This window comes from Platichthys flesus, chromosome 7 (assembly GCF_949316205.1).
Source record: "Platichthys flesus chromosome 7, fPlaFle2.1, whole genome shotgun sequence".
Lineage (NCBI taxonomy): Eukaryota > Metazoa > Chordata > Actinopteri > Pleuronectiformes > Pleuronectidae > Platichthys > Platichthys flesus.
Genome location: NC_084951.1, coordinates 11235371 through 11251776, shown reverse-complemented (window position 1 = coordinate 11251776; position 16406 = coordinate 11235371). Strand labels below are relative to the sequence as shown.

At 41.2% G+C, this 16406-nt stretch overlaps 2 protein-coding genes across 2 annotated transcripts; both read left to right on the top strand.

Moving 5' to 3' along the window:
• The first annotated feature begins 3288 nt into the window (after positions 1-3288).
• On the top strand, positions 3289-9703 carry LOC133957100 (charged multivesicular body protein 4b-like). Its single transcript, XM_062392533.1, has 5 exons — positions 3289-3612; positions 5707-5884; positions 6352-6466; positions 7541-7667; positions 8424-9703. The coding sequence occupies exons 1-5, from the start codon at positions 3429-3431 to the stop codon at positions 8486-8488; spliced, it is 669 nt and encodes a 222-aa protein (XP_062248517.1). The 5' UTR covers positions 3289-3428; the 3' UTR covers positions 8489-9703.
• A 904-nt stretch (positions 9704-10607) lies between these two features.
• On the top strand, positions 10608-16120 carry eif2s2 (eukaryotic translation initiation factor 2, subunit 2 beta). Its single transcript, XM_062391856.1, has 9 exons — positions 10608-10766; positions 12107-12293; positions 12430-12530; positions 12732-12861; positions 12953-13053; positions 13756-13904; positions 14087-14143; positions 14235-14320; positions 14872-16120. The coding sequence occupies exons 1-9, from the start codon at positions 10752-10754 to the stop codon at positions 15045-15047; spliced, it is 1002 nt and encodes a 333-aa protein (XP_062247840.1). The 5' UTR covers positions 10608-10751; the 3' UTR covers positions 15048-16120.
• The last annotated feature ends 286 nt before the right edge of the window (positions 16121-16406 follow it).

Sequence of the window (16406 nt, the reverse complement as noted above, 5' to 3'; positions counted from 1 at the left end):
ATACTGTAAACAAAGGAACACTTTATATTTGTGTGTCACCTTTTATTCTCTAAATACAATGTGAACTTTGCTCAGCCGTTACAGGTATTTGGCGTACAGAAGCTTTGTGAGCTGGTGTTGGGGCCCTCTGGGCCGGAGAATCAGGGTGGTCCTGCCCTCCTGCTCGGTGCTCCAGATACGCAGAGTGTTCCCTGAGTCTCAGGGAAGTTATACAGGGTTCAGACCTGCCCTTGCTTGAAACTCGACACATAGCTGGCTATAACTTCCTGCTTGTCAGGTTTCTCATACTAGGCAGAGAGATCCTCAGGTTTTGAGATCTTCAGCACCTCATTCACATATGGGGCCGGGTCCTGAAAAACCACGTGAAAGATGAGGTCCAACAGGTTATCCACGTTATCTGTAATACAAATTGGGGAAAAAGTTGGACATTTTGCAATTTTTTGTATTTATTATTTTCTTTTTATAATTATATTATTCTATTTATCGTGAAGACGATAAATAAATGGTCTTTAAATGGTGAAGACCATGGTGAAGACCATTTAAAGACAGCAGTTAATTGATATGTTATTTATGTTTCACATACTGTTTGTACATTGTTTGGCTTTTAAATAGAGCCTGTAAGAATCATGGAAGATTGCATCTGCTTCCACCGGCTTTGCTGTGCACTCGCCCTTCTTATATATTACATCTGTCCCCCGCCGACACACAGGACACACCTCGAACAGCTCCAGGAGGCAGTTTTCATAGACAATATATGTGGGTGTCTTATGAACAGGGTTGGAAGATTCCATTCTATTAGAGCGACAAAGATTTCGCCAAAAGGCTGCAACAGCTAAAAAAGTGTAAGATGATAATCTGTGATTATTGAAATGTTTAGATTAAATATTGAGTCACTCACGTCACATCTTGTCCTCTCCCTCCTCCAAGCGAGGTCTCTTACAGCTGAGGTCCCAACACCGACATCAGTGCAGCACAGTTTTCTGTGTGCCTATGATAAAACAGACACAATATCCATGGAGTCACAACAAATGAGATGCTGTTACAACTTTAGAACGGAGACACAATCAATGAGACCGTGGAGACCACAACACTCACGAACCTGCCATGTGATCACCGTTCACCGTGGACTGCCAGCCGTCCTCGATTAATGAAAACTCCTGTAAAGTCTCTCCCTATCCGCCACCACTACATACTAGCCTCACACACACGGCACAACATGCTAACGGCACTAGCCTCCACACAAAATGTCTAAAAGAAGCAAATACCAGAATTGTAAAAAAAAAAAATACTTACATTTCCCTCGTCTTCAGTATTGCCATGGAAAGATGGCACCGACCCCTCTTTCAATAACAACCTTTTAGAGAATCCAGCGTTATATTGTCCCAGGTTGATAAAACAGTCCGATTCAAAGTGATGGCAGGAACGTTGCCATCATATATGAACTCAATCCATCTCAATCTTGTGTCTTCTGAAGCTGGAGTCACATGAAGACATGTTTGCAGCCGACCACCGATTCATGCTGCTAGTTAGCTAATCCAAGTGTTTCCAAGGCTTGCACGAATGACATGGCGGACACCGGTGGACCGATCTTCTATAAAGTGGGAGGGTCCATCTAGGGGTGGGTCGAGTGGTAGTGGGGGAGTGCATAGAGCTATGGGGGAATGTACTAAATGGGCATTTTTCGACTATGACGTCTATTTCGGGGGAAATTCCATTGGACGCACTTTAGCACATAGTTTCTGAAATAGAGGATCCAGAGCTTTTGGGACGGTAGACATGCCAGATACCCAAACTAATGCGTAGAAGCACTACAAAAGTGGAATTTATTACATTATATCAATTTAAATTGATATAGTATCAATTTAAATTGATATAGTGTAATATATTTTGCAATTAATAGGTGATTGAGTTCCTGCCAATTTTAAGAGTTCAGTATTTTGCCGGCATGAAGAAGAGAAACTGCTGGGTTGCTGGGTTCCTCTGCTGCTCTTGTTTGGTTTGTGCAGCTTGTGATTAAGTAAAGTTGTCCATAAAAGAAAATCGTTATTATCCTTCAAGCAATCAGTGCACGACAAAAATACATACCCTATAGACTAAGTATCAGGGGAAAATGAGCTTTTAATAAATGAATTGATAAGCTGAGCAACAGAAAATTACCCGTCAACTATTTAGATATTCTAGAAAAAATTCTTTCTACATTTGATTTCCTGTTGTGTCTCTAATAATTATTACCGTAGTGACATTTCCTTGATAAATAGGTGGAGGTTTTATTACCTCTGCTAAGGAGTTTATGTTTTCATCTCTGATTTGTCAGTCAACAGGTTTATGTAATAAACTACTGGACCAATAACCACAAAACTTGCTAGAAGGAAGCTGCGTGGATCAGAGATGAACCATACGGCTCTGTTGAGCTCTCCTGAGTGCCAATCTAGTAAATGAATCTGGAATCTTCTCTCAAAAAACATTTCCCCCCCACAGGGTTTGAGGTTTTTTATGAAGATGTGAAGGAAAACGTCAGACCAAGTGAATCCACTTTATTCCAGCATGAACCGTTAGCATCACAACATACTACTGGATTTCCTCTCATACGATGAAGGTTACTCTATCTCTTCAGTTACTAATAAAGCTCTGTTCAGTTAGACACACAAAGGGATATAAGAACTGGGGTTAATGAAAATGCAAGAGAGTTCATAACCATCACAAATTAGTCCTCATTAAGTTTTACTCAACCTGCGCCCTGAAATTCAAGTATGTTTCCCTTCTGTTTTTCCAAAATCACTTTTAGCATTTTGACACAAAACACCGGCATGAAATTGAATTAAACATGGACACTACAGGGGTATATCAGGCAGTCCATGCCCAACATACTATATTGCCAACTTTTTGCAGCTAGAACCTGAGAAACGAGAATACATAACACCTCAGTATCATTACAAGAGCAGCACTCCAGCTGTTGTCCTGAATGAGCTTTGCTAATGAAAGAATACCGTATAATCACATGCAGTATGCGTTGAGAGCATAGCATGTTTAAATGTTACTATTAAATGGAGTATCCGCTCCTGCGCAGAAGCGGACTGTGCAGGATTAATTTAATTTAATTTAATTTAATTTAATTTAAAAAATAACAATATTTTTGGATTATTTATTTTTTCATTATTTATTTGAAGTTTAATTATTATTATAATTATAATTACTTAACAACTTCCCCAGCAGGTGGAGACAGTGGGCGCAAGAAGCACCGCCCACATGCTGTCAGTGCTCATTACGTCATTGGGCCCTATCCAGGAAGTAGAAAAACATCAACAATCGTCCGTGTTCAGACTGGGATCAGTGTCACTGTGGTCCAGCCGCTGAGCCTCGTCCTCTCCGGCATTACGCACATTTGTTAGTTTCATTATTGATAAACAGTGTGTCTGAACTTCGCGGACATGTCGTTGTTGACTAAGATATTCGGGGCAGGAGGAAAAGGAGGAAAGGGACCGAGCCCGCAAGAGGCGATCCAGAAGCTCCGAGAGACGGAGGAGATGCTAACGAAGAAGCAGGAATTCCTGGAGAAGAAGATCGAGCAGGAACTGCAGATCGCCAAGAAGAACGGCACGAAAAACAAACGAGGTGGGACAGCAGCGTGGGGTTTTCTGGTTTCTGCTTCGTGGCATAAAAAATGCCTGGTCAATAACCCGAAGCTAAGTGTTAGCATGCTAGCTAAGTTAAGTGTGATCGTCACCACAGTCACTGTTAACTCAGTTGATCGCTGTGTGTTTTATTGCCTGTGTGTGAGATTTGATTCTGCACTATCGGCTGCTTCTGTCAGGAATCCTCTGTTACCAACGTGTCTCTGCACATCACGTCTTCGTGTGATAGATCAGTGGCAATTAAACCCAATCAAAACACTGGATTAATGGTGTGGACATGGCTGTGGACAGTTGTCCTTACTGCAGAGAGACAGGCCATGAAGATACTGACAGGGACGGGGACAAGGGTTGAGGTCTGGAGTATTAAAAGTCACTGACGGGGAGGTGGGCGTGTTTTCACCTTGGTCAGAAGTCTGTAGTGAAGCCTGCAGCAGGTCCTGCACCTCTCTGTAAGAACACTGTGGGACTCCGGACTGTCAGAACACATTCACAACCACTCATGAAGCTTCACTTTTAAAACACAAAGACATTGATCAACATGTAACAGGAAGCAAAGGTTAGAGCCATTTCAATTATGATGTGTACAATGCTGCCAACGAATAAAAACAATTATTAAGATGACAGTCACATTAGATTGCAGTGTATACAGTAGAGTGATGTGGATTTATTTGGGGCAAGAAGGAAGGATCTCAGAGTCTGAAATAAAAGTGTTGACCATCACATTTATTTATTCAGCAATTAATGATTATTTCATTATTGAGTAATCTGTTGATTATTTTCATGATTGATGGATTCGTCTTTTGGTCCTAAAATATCACTAACCAAGTCATTAGAGGAGCAAAGTGTCCAGAAAATAATCTTATTTAAGAAGCTGAAATCAGAGAATTTAGATTTGTTTTGTCATAAAAAAATACTCAAACCAGTTAATAGATTATTAAAATCGTTGTCGATGAATTAAGTGGTCGATTAATCATCCAATAAGTGTTGCAACCCTTAAATCTATCACTATTATAAGTGGACATTTAGGCCTGACTGTGGTAACGATCACAAAGTCAAAAACAGTTAGATCAATTATCTGGGACTGTGAGTATATATTCCAAAGTCTTTGGACAGTAGTTTTGAAGACACCTTTTCATGCAGGAGCGTGTTGATTAAGGGTAGAACTTTGACCTGAAGGTTCAAAACCAAAGGTCAAAGTGTCACCACAGTCAACGTTGGTAATCCTTCCTGTGCTTTGATCACTTACGGAACATTTCCTTTATTTACTACGTCCGTGATGAGAATAAGTCAGCCCTGCATGATGCTCTCTGACACTGTAAAAGACAAATGGACATGATGACTGTTCAGAAGCGCTTTAAAAGGGCTCCGTGACACATTCAGGAGTGTGATGGAAATATCGTGGGTCAGATTTCCCTACAGTTGATCTCCATGCAAAGCCACGCTGTGATTTGCCTCGCCACAAATGTTTTATTCACTTCCTCTCTCGCACAGATTGAAAGTGAGCGGGAGGCGGAGGTTCGTCTCTGATACATTTGTGTATGTGTGAGCGGGCTCAGTGCAGTTTTGCTGTTCACCCATTCACACACAAATTCATACAGTGCATCTATGTGCAGCACTGTCTTTATCACCCATCACTCACACACAGCCATCATGTGCTGTCTGGGGTTCAGTTAGTCGGCACACGGAATGGGGGGACTGACATTCTGGTGAATGGTTGACCCGCTCTCCCCTGTGCCAAAATAATTTCCACCTCATCTCTCAAATGCTTGTCATATCCATATTTAATTGTCCTCCTTGTTGTCCGTGCTGTGACTAACATGTCAGATTAATGTGTAAGTATGTTGTTAATGATTCCTGTCAGCAGTGGAAAACTATGAAGTCACAGAGCGTTAAGCGTGGTGCTGACTAACGCAGCAGACGTTTAACAACCCGCTCCCATGACAGTACTCTTCTGTTGGAGCACAAAACCATCCCCATGATTCACAGTCTAACTTCACATTTATGTTGTCAACCTGTCTCTACTCCTCGTGACTCGTTCTCCTCTCACCTCCCCTCTGTCTCTCTCGCTCCTCAGCGGCCCTGCAGGCTTTGAAAAGGAAGAAGAGGTACGAGAAGCAGCTCGCTCAGATCGACGGCACGCTGTCGACCATCGAGTTCCAGAGGGAGGCTCTGGAGAACGCCAACACCAACACTGAAGTGCTCAAGAACATGGGCTTCGCTGCAAAGGCTATCAAGTCTGCCCATGAAAACATGTAAGAGCCAACACGCTGTCAGTGATCCGATTCAGATCCGATTCCTCACAACTTCTCTGATCGATCAATCAGACGGACGCGGAACTGGTTTAAAGAAATATTCTCTCAACTGCCTTCATTGGAATTCAGGGAAATAGGCAACAATTTAGTCTTTACTTACAATAGAATGATTTTGAGGAATTTGTTTTACCCATATGCACATATTCCCTCAGCCAAACCCATCTGCATCTGCTGTTACTTGAATCTTCAATGGGCCTTAAATGACATAAATGAAAGACTACACTAGACATGTATTTATAGAAACTTATCTGCTAAAACCTTCACATAAAATCTCCAGATTATATGGACAGCATTAGTAGTTGCTCACACTTGCTACATGCAACCCTCAGGTATATGAGGTTCGGTTATCAGGGAGTTGAGTGTTTTCTGCTTTACTCAGATTTTGTTCCTTGTCGTTCATGTCTCAGGGACATTGACAAAGTGGACGACCTGATGCAGAACATCACGGAGCAGCAGGAGCTGGCCCAGGAAATATCCGACACCATCTCTAAACCTGTAGGCTTCGGGGAGGAGTTTGATGAGGTCAGAGACGTGTTTTGTGTTCTTGTGAACACGATATATCATGAACACCTTGAGGAAATTTCCATAAAATTGGTAAAAATGTTCAGTTTGACTCAGGAATGAACTGAAAGGAATTTGGTGGTCAAATGTCAAGTAACTGTGACCTCATGTTCTTGTGAACATAATGTATCAGAAACACTCATGAGGAACTTCTTTACATTTGGCACAAATATTTGCTTGGATTCGAGGATGACCTCATATGTGTGACCTCGCAAAACCCATTTTTAGAAGTTATAAATATATGTTTTTAAGAATGCCTTGGGAATGGACTCAATGTTGGCATAAATGTTCACTTGGACTCAAAGCTGGATCCGATTTTGGTGATCAAAAGTCAAGATCACGTTGTTCTCACTAAACATGTTTGTGTCCTCTTGAACATGACCTTTCAAGTCTGTCTCTTGGAATCAAAGATTAGATTTTAAAGGTTAAAATATCACAGTGTCCTCATATGAGTCTGCTAAACAAAATGTATGTAGACTGTAGCTGCACTGTCTGGCAGAGGCATACAACTACAGAACTTAGATTCTAGTTTTGTTGTTTACTCTAAATTCAGTTTGTTATTCTGAACTAATTCCTGCTGGTGTGTCATATTTGGCTTCAGGACAATCTGACATTACAAACCTAGAAACGTTATATCCACCAGTAAAGGTCATGATTCTTCTTGCCCTGTTATTGCAGGACAGATTTTTTCAGCATCATCCTCAACGCTTCCATCTCAGGCTCAACACTGCTGACTGACCTCTGTGTTTCTTTACTCACTGAGGCTGTAGACTTCATTTTGAATGGTCTTATTCATAGCTCGACCTCACCACAGATGATTATTGGGTCCAGTCATCCTGGGATGATTTGGGATAAAATTATGAATACGTTCTTTCTTAATTTCTCAGTCAACTGACTATAAGTATTTTAATATAACTCAGCGAAACATTTATCTGTTTTCTTTATTACAATCATCGACTTAATGTTTTTGGTGTTGCACAAAATGGTTGGTGTTTTTCCTCATCTGCAGTGTTGCCGTGTTTGTGTGTTTCTCAGGATGAACTGCTGGCGGAGCTGGATGAGCTGGAGCAGGAGCAGCTGGACAATAACCTGCTGGAGATCGGGGGAGCAGAGAACGTCCCTCTACCAAACGTGCCTTCTACTTCATTACCTTCCAGACCTGGTGAGATACTTTAAAAAGAACTTTATTCCACAGCCCTGACTGCTAAATCTTTTTCTATCAGTGAAAGAATGGTTAAGTTTAGTCTTGTTTAGAGTTGGGTGGGAAGTTTGAGAACACACTATTAAATAAAATGTCTCTCTAGCTGTTTTATGATATGTTCTGCAGAGAATATTCCAACAATGGGGTCAGGACTTTCTCCAGAGTTGGCATTTTGCACATGAACAACACAGCAGTAGATTTTCCACTCAGGCCTGTTCAAAACAACACAGAAATCTCTGGAGCATTCAGGTGAGGGGTGGAGCTGCATGCATACAGCGCTGTAACAGCACTGTGTTTTGGTTTACAGCACATAAACACCAGCCCTTATCACCAAAAGCTCTTGAATCTTATTGTCTCTCCAAGAGGACATTTTGTCTGTGTCTTCTATGTGTATGGCTTCTCTTTTCCATCCTGATACATTTGTATTCCGTCATTAACATGTCAACTTAAATGAGGTCAATCCTTTGGATAATCTCTGGCTGTTTTCCCCACATGGGCTTACCTGGAGTTTTAACTAGTGGGCTGGCAGCAGAAATTCCAGAAAAAAGTCCAGAGCCCCTCTCTCAAGCACACAGCCGATCTGGAGAACAGGAATCTGTTCAGGGCTCGTCTGAAAGCAGCTTCTGTTTTGTCATTATGTTGATTCCTTGGTCTAAAATCCATGAGACATCAACTAAAACATAACATAACATTATTTCTGTCTTTTCACCCGTAAAGCCAAGAAAGAGGAGGACAAGGACGAACTGGAGGACCTGCAGCGCTGGGCAATGGAAGCCATGTAAACGCAGCACCTGCCACATCATACTTGCACCATAGAGGAAAGATGAAAGAACTTTGGGGAAATGAATGGACTGATAGGATGTTGTGATGAGTGTTCTTCGTGTGTCTGCAGAGAGATAGCGTCTATTTTATGTAACACTAAAAAAAGAAAAGCAAATAATGCTGTAGTGTCTCCTTTTCCATCCCCTGCACTCCTGTTAAATGAATATGAGCCACTCGGCAGCTTTTATATCGAAGCTCTGTCACTTTATCATGGCAATTTCCATGCCCTTGATTTCGATACAACACTAGCATTTCCTGGTCCTTGCAGTGGGTAAGGCATTTCAACACCTTCCGAGCTCATATTGAAGTGTGCTACTATTGTTTATGAGCTCAGTTGTGAAGTAATGGAGCTGTCGTGTGTGGCGTTGTGAACGTCACTGGATGACGGGGGAAATTTGAATGAAGATTAATCTTAATTTATCTGTGTCTGACTCACATATTTACCTGTGTTTGTGGGGTAAAATCCACTTGATGTTTTATTTATTTTTTTCCTTATTGACAAAAGTTATTTAACTCCCTGTTGTTTGATCTTAATTTATTTGTTAACTGCACTGAAAAAAGGAGAGCAGCTGAGCATGCGCTGAGTGAAGAAGCTAGAGGCTAGAGCTAGAGTGTGTGTTCACCAGAATCTGAAACTCTTCTTTTGTATTAGGTTGTGTGCTTTGCCCTCCACTTCTTACTTTTGTTGTCATTTCAATGCACCCACCACACAGAGACATTCTCACCAATGGTCCTTGTTATTTGTTGTAAATAGCCCAAATGTATCTCTTTTTATATACTGTATTTTTGCTGTCACCAAGAGGTTCTGTTGAGGTTGTGTAAACTGAAGCATGCAACAGCGGGAAATCACAACAAAAGTCACAATGCAAAGCTAGAGAGAGAGGTTGAACCTAAAATGTTCATCCGGCTCCGTCTGTCTCTGTCATCTCATAAAGGTTTCTATTTTAAATTGTATAATGTAAACAATAATATTAATAATGATGATAATACAATGTCTACAACATCAGCATTTTGGAGTTGAAAGAGTTAATTCCTTTAGTTTTTCAAAGTCATGATGTACATTTTTTACATAAGAAAATTTGAAAAACATAACAATGAAGGATGAAGAAGCATGTTTGCATTTCAGTGTTAATTTATCCAGATGATTTCGAAAATCATTAAAAGTTTTCAAATTATTTTATTGTGCTGGATTTTCGTCGTCGTGTGATATCAGTGTATTTTGCTTTACAGGCACTTCAGGCTCACAGAAATTATGTCATTATCAATTTATCTCGTAATTGCCTTCTTGATTGATGAGTTGAACATTTTAAAGTTGAAGTTTTCATGTTGAATCTTTTGTCTGACAAGCACATAAAAATGATCAGAGAAGACACTAAATCCCACGGTATCTGAGCAGGTTTGGCCTTTTAGTTTGAAATTATTATCATTATAACTAATGGAATTATTACCCAAAATAGCCAATAGATTATTTTAGCTGATTGACTAATCAAGTTATTGGAAAATGATTTCAGTTGTAATTTAAATGAACAAAGATCGATGTAGTGAGTGTGTGAACATTTGGACAGTGAAACTTTATTTACAAAATCTTGCAACATATGACTAGAAACACTTTATATAAATATAAAAAATATAAATATGATACTTTTATTTAAGCCTCTGTATAAAAAAACATAAGTTATAATATACATAATATTAGAAGAGGCAAACTCCCTGATTTCATTCATGTCAGTTTGGTTTGTTCTGTAAATGTAACAAGTGTGTTAAAACAGTTCAGGTGTGCTCAGAATGATATGAGGTGGGCTTTTTTATTTTTTATGATTATCAGTATTACTAATATTATAAGAAGATGAAAGCGAACTATTATTTATTTATTTCCCATATTCCGTTTATTAGTAAGAAAACCATAACACCAGCCGGAAGAAGCAGTATAATCATCTAGTATTCAGCTAACATACATAACATAAGATTTAACATTAAAATGACTGTTTTCAGCTCCTCTCACTCACAGTAGCTATTTAGCAACAGTTGTGGATTTGGAGTTGCTCTTGAACGCAGCTCCACTGATACGCGCCGTCGCGCGTTGAACACGTCAGATTGCGTCGACGTCACGCTTGCGCACTGCGGCTCCGGCGCTGATGCAAGACATTTTCGGTGCGGCGGTGTGGGTCTGATCGAGGAGGACAAAAAAGTGACCGGATTTCAGACTCTTTTCATCCCGCAACCATGTCAGGAGACGAGGTGAGTCTCCGGGGGTTGTCCGCCGAGCGGCCCGCGTCACCGGGCTCACTCGCTGGGTAAACGTGTTGGGGTTCTCGGCTCAGATGGAGGTGAAGGAGGACTTTGGGCCTCGCCGCTGCTGCTCCCCTCCCTGTCCGCCGCAGCTCTCACATGGCAGCAGCCGAGCTAACAGCGGCCCGACCGGTCGCAGACTACGAGGAAACCCTCCGATGCACCACTGTAACACGATACATGCCATCGAGATCATCGAGTAGATTATCAATAGTAGCGTGGCTCTTCAATCCGCCTTGTCATGGCCGCTGGGGAACTCGCACCGAGTGGCTGGAGCTAGCTAGTTAGCATAGTTAGCTTACTGTTCAATAAGCTGCTGCGCTAGCAGTAACCGGGGAGCTAACGGTTAAATTTCAATGCAACTGAACTGGCTCTAATATAACACACAGCGGTGACAAGACAACTGTACGACTGTTCATCAGTATTATAACCCATTATGTGGTTTTATTACATTTAGCTGCTTTTCATAATATCAGACGATTTGACGTCAGATCTCAAACGATAGTCGTTTACTACTAGTTCTCAATGGCTGACTGTTGTTCGTGCTTTAAGGCTCACCAATGAATCAATGATGTTTCTGTTCCATCACTTTAGAATCACTGGATTTTGAAGTTCAAAATAATGAGCTGTTCAATGCACCATCATATTTCACTATATAATCTCATTATGCTCACTATCAATTAAACTTAGTCAATGAAATGAGGGTTTCATGCTTAGTTTTATTCAGTATTTTCATTTAGGCTGTAAAACGGTAATATGTCAAGCTACAGTGAGTTTTAACAACAGTACAACTGGAAAGACATTTCATACAGCAGGTGGCTGTGGTGACTTGATATGTGAAGAGGAGACCGGTTCTTCTGTCTCATTTGGTCTTTTTGTACATGGGACACCTGCGGTAACTGTCTAAAGTCGTTAGGACATTAAGCACGTAGTGTTCACAGTCCCGTAGCTTGAGGATCTTCTACATTGGATGGTAACAATACTATGGCAGAAAACCAAAATAGTATTAGAGTATTCAGCAAAGGAATGGCCGGAACCACAGCTTTATTGCCCTGTAACCTGTAGTAATCACATGAAAGTGGAAGCTGGAAAAGGGGAACATTAGATAAGGAAGAAAAATGTGCCGGCCATGCTGAACTGTAATGGCGTCAGAAGGTCAAAGTTCAATTAAAAAATTAAAAGAATAATTTCTTACATGGGAAGAAAATGTCGTCAATTTGCTGTCATTTGGTCTTCTTGCTAATCGGTTCGTAAAACTTCATTTCTTTCTTCTTGTTTCTTCACTTCAGATGATTTTCGATCCCAACATGACCAAGAAGAAGAAGAAGAAGAAGAAGAAGCCCTTCATGCTGGATGAGGAAGGAGGAGAGGGCGGCGGCGGAGAAGAGACTAAAGAGGTGGAGGCGAAGGAGGTGGAACCAGAGGCCGGAGAAGACAAGGAGATGGATCTTGAGGAAGATGAATGCAGGAAGAAAGGTTTGAATGAAAAAACAAAGATGGTTCTCACTGAAAGCTCATGTATAGGCCTTGATGCTGAAGTGGGATGTTGCGTCATACATTTAAATGTCACTCTGCATTAAGGTGGATCTAATCTGTGTCTCATCTTCTCTAGAGCCATCCGATGATCTGAACGACCTGAACTTCTTCAACCAGAAGAAAAAGAAGAAGAAGCCCAAAAAAGTATTTGAAAATGAAGTTGAGGAGGGTTTAAAGGTCAGTCGCCGCTAAACTGGAACATCTGCAATCCTTCTTTCTTCTCTCCTCATCACTTGTGTGAATTCTAATTCCATTTTACATCGGTTCCTCCTGTTTTACTGTAGCTTTCTCCTCACTCCACTTAAATGCCGTAACCACATTCACACGTAGTCTTCGTCATCTCGTCGCTGAATTTCATCTTTTCTCGGTCTTATCCAGGAGCTGAAAATTGAAGGAGAGCAGACCGAGGTGCCAGAAGAAGACAACCTGGACTTGGTGCTTCCGACCAAAAAGAAAAAACCCAAGAAAGTTGATTTTGACGAGGGAGAACTACTGGAGAAGGACGATGGTGAGAATAAACCACCTCCCCCTTGTTCATGTAGAGATTGAAAAGGGAAGAAAGAAACTTGAGCGATAATGTTTGTACGATGTGTTTGTAGCTCTGGACGACGACGACGGAAAGAACAACGATGGCGTCTCCTTCAGCTCCTGCATGGGACCAGCTTGGGCCGGCACAGAAAGAGACTACACTTATGATGAGGTAGGGCACCTGTGAACTATCACAACACACACAACCAAGATTCCGTTATCAACTGGCAGCCTAACCAACATGCTGGACAGCCTCTTTGAGTTTGACGAAACTATAAGATCGCGTTTCTGAAAATGCAGTGATAGAGATTTAAAGTCTTCTCATCCAGTCGTGCGTCACTCTCGCTTGTTCATTTTTGAATGGAAATAAAGTTGCCTCAAAGAATGAAGTTAGGTGAGACCAGAGGAAGTTATCTCAATTCTTACCATCATAGGGTAAGAATAGAATGGATCAATGACAAGTCTGTAAGTTATTTGATATGTTTTCTCTCTGACTTCCTGGTCCCAAAGTAAAGCACAAGTCCAAAATATTTTTTTTCAAATAGAAGTCTGTCTTTTTGTTGTTACCAGCTAAACCTGTAATAACTCTAATTAGCACCAATCAGGATGTCAGTCATCATTCTTAAACGTCTGTTTTTTGCTGTCCATACAGCAACACAGACCCAGAGTTTCAACCGTAACAGCTTTTCCAAACAAACAAAGTAGTATGGATTTGGCCCACGGCTCAGTTTGTCTCAACATGGTCCTAATATTTCTAGAATACTGACCCCCATATGTGTCCTATAAATCTTTGGTCAGCGAGTATCATGAAAGGTCCTGGTGTAAATACTTTCGGCTACAGTCGGCGTAACTCTTGCGACATCTGTGTGTTCAGCTCCTCAACCGCGTCTTCAACATTATGAGGGAGAAGAACCCAGACATGGTGGCCGGAGAGAAGAGGAAGTTTGTTATGAAGCCTCCTCAGGTGGTGCGAGTGGGAACCAAGAAAACCTCCTTCGTCAACTTCACAGACATCTGCAAACTGTGAGTCTCTCTCTCCCCTCGTACACACTAACCTCCTTCACTCTGACTGTGTAACTCCCTTCACTTTGATGCCACTGTAAAGTTTGATTAAAACTAATTCGGCTGATGTATGACTTGCATTAAACCCGCTGTCCTCTTGGTGTTGCTACCTCTAAAATGACCATTCATGCATTTCATCCCAGGTTGCATCGTCAACCTAAACATCTCCTCGCCTTCCTGTTGGCTGAGCTTGGAACAAGGTACGTCTTTGTGTTTACTCTGTAGACTTCTCAAATGACAGCAAACCCATGTGTACACTGCCCTGACAGTTTGTTCTGCTTCTGTCCACAGTGGTTCTATAGACGGAAATAACCAGCTTGTGATTAAAGGCCGATTTCAACAGAAACAGATAGAAAACGTGTTGAGAAGATATATCAGTAAGTTGGAATTTCACTTTTTACATGCAGTAAACATTTTCAGATTTCCAAACAGATGTTGTGGTTGTCTGCATGAACAAAGTTTCATCCACCATCCACATGACTTCAGCTTCAGGAGTCAAATTCTTGAATGAAATTGTTCAAATTGGCGACCTACATTCAATCATTAAACTATGATTACAACATAAACTCCTACAAGGTTCAACTGGATGATAGGTTTCTAATTTCACATTAAACTACGTCTAAGATGTAAATGTAACCCATCCATATGATAAACGTATAAATGGGATTGATTAATTTATTCGTAATCATTCATCACAACTCTGGGTCCTCGTTTAGACTATTCAAAGAGGGGAATGCAGGTATTTGTCCTCTTGTATTGAATTGAACTTTGATTGTCTCCACCAGCAGCTGCGACACAGCAGTAGTAGCTACAATGAAATGATATGGGGCAACAGACAATGAAATGCTCCTTGAGTGTTTTTCTCCCCAATAAAAGCATCGGGACCACTTGTTTCCTGCAATGCTAATAACTGTGTTCTCCCCTGCAGAGGAATACGTGACGTGTCACACCTGCCGCTCCCCAGAGACCATCCTGCAGAAAGACACTCGCCTCTATTTCTTGCAGTGTGAGACCTGCCATTCCCGCTGCTCAGTCGCCAGCATCAAGACCGGTTTCCAGGCTGTGACGGGCAAGAGGGCGCAGCTCCGCGCCAAAGCCAACTAAAGGCCAACAAAACAGGGCTCCCCGCTCCTCTCTCTGCCTCCCCTTTCCTCGTCAGAAGGGCGGGAGCTGGGACGGGATGCCCCTTGATTTGCTAAAAGGACTCTCTGAATCGAACTGCGGGAGGGTTTGGCTGTCTGTTAGCTGGGTCATGGCCTGACCAGGCAGGAAGTTAGAGAGTATCTGAAGGTGATGCATGGGGTTCAGGGTGTTGTAGACAGATGATGTTTCTCCACATACACTGTTGGATTTGATTTGTTATCTGGCTGATAAACCCTCCACGGTTTAATTTTCTTCCCATTTGCTGTGATTCTTGATTCCTGCAAGAAAACCCTGATTCAACTCGTATTCTTCCGCATTCATTCTGGTCCTCCCTTGCATACAACACACATGAATACATTTCTCCATCTAACCAGCCAAATTGTAATTTCTGCAACAACAGTTCACTTCTTTTTGCTTGAGCTCAACATTGGTTTATCTGAAAGTTGTGTTTCTGTGCCTGGTCTGGCCCTGAATCACAAAACTGCCACTCCAGAGTCAATTTTTGCTGTAGCTTAACAAAGATAAAAATCAAAGTCACCAGGCTGGAGAACATACAGAAAGATTGTTTTACAGGAGAAAATAACAAAGTAAAACTTGCAGGGGTGGATGGTAGCGGGAGCGCCTTCTCACTGAAGACTTAGAGACGAAGTATGTGAGCCAGAATTAGAAAGTGTGTTTGAGTGCTTTTGAATCATTGAAGAACAGCTGTTTACTTGATCATTTCTTTGATTTCAAAAGTTTATGATAACACAATTTGTCAAACTCTAAATATTTGATTAGAAAGATGTGAAAATTTATAAAAAATATTTTTCCCAATAAGAGCAGAATTCTTGAGCTAATGACGGTCTCTGAAAACGAACACGGGTCATCAATTTCAAGTGTGAATCAAGAAGCTCAACACAGGCTAGCAAGTATATGAAGAGTTTCAGACCAACGATGCTGCTTCTCTTGTTTGGAAAAAAGTGGATATGGTCTGACTGGAATCATTTTAAAACCTGGTTTTTACAAAAATAAAATCTTATTCTCTCTCTCCATTACTGCTTTCTCTGTACTTTACATCTGCACTACAGTTTCGTATGTACAGAACGCAACTGTTGAATCCTGTCATATCGAATACATTATGTATTAATTGGAGCGGGCAACAGCCTTTTACACAAACAGTATGTAGCAAACTACCGACAGAACTGATACTGTTTTAGATATATTTTAACCATCTATGATTGCTAAAAACCTGTGATCCTCCAGGTTTGGGCTGAACCTACTACATTTACAACCTACATCACTTTTTATGAATCAGAATGGCTACACAGAAAATACACT

What these genes read in the sequence shown, in the direction of transcription:
- LOC133957100 (XM_062392533.1), top strand. Translation starts at nt 3,429, where the DNA reads ATGTCGTTGTTGACTAAGATATTCGGGGCAGGAGGAAAAGGAGGAAAG. An exon ending in CGGCACGAAAAACAAACGAG is followed by an intron (nt 3,613 to 5,706) that starts GTGGGACAGCAG and finishes CTCGCTCCTCAG; the next exon opens with CGGCCCTGCAGGCTTTGAAA. An exon ending in TTCATTACCTTCCAGACCTG is followed by an intron (nt 7,668 to 8,423) that starts GTGAGATACTTT and finishes TCACCCGTAAAG; the next exon opens with CCAAGAAAGAGGAGGACAAG.
- eif2s2 (XM_062391856.1), top strand. An exon ending in AGATGAATGCAGGAAGAAAG is followed by an intron (nt 12,294 to 12,429) that starts GTTTGAATGAAA and finishes CATCTTCTCTAG; the next exon opens with AGCCATCCGATGATCTGAAC. An exon ending in GAGACTACACTTATGATGAG is followed by an intron (nt 13,054 to 13,755) that starts GTAGGGCACCTG and finishes CTGTGTGTTCAG; the next exon opens with CTCCTCAACCGCGTCTTCAA.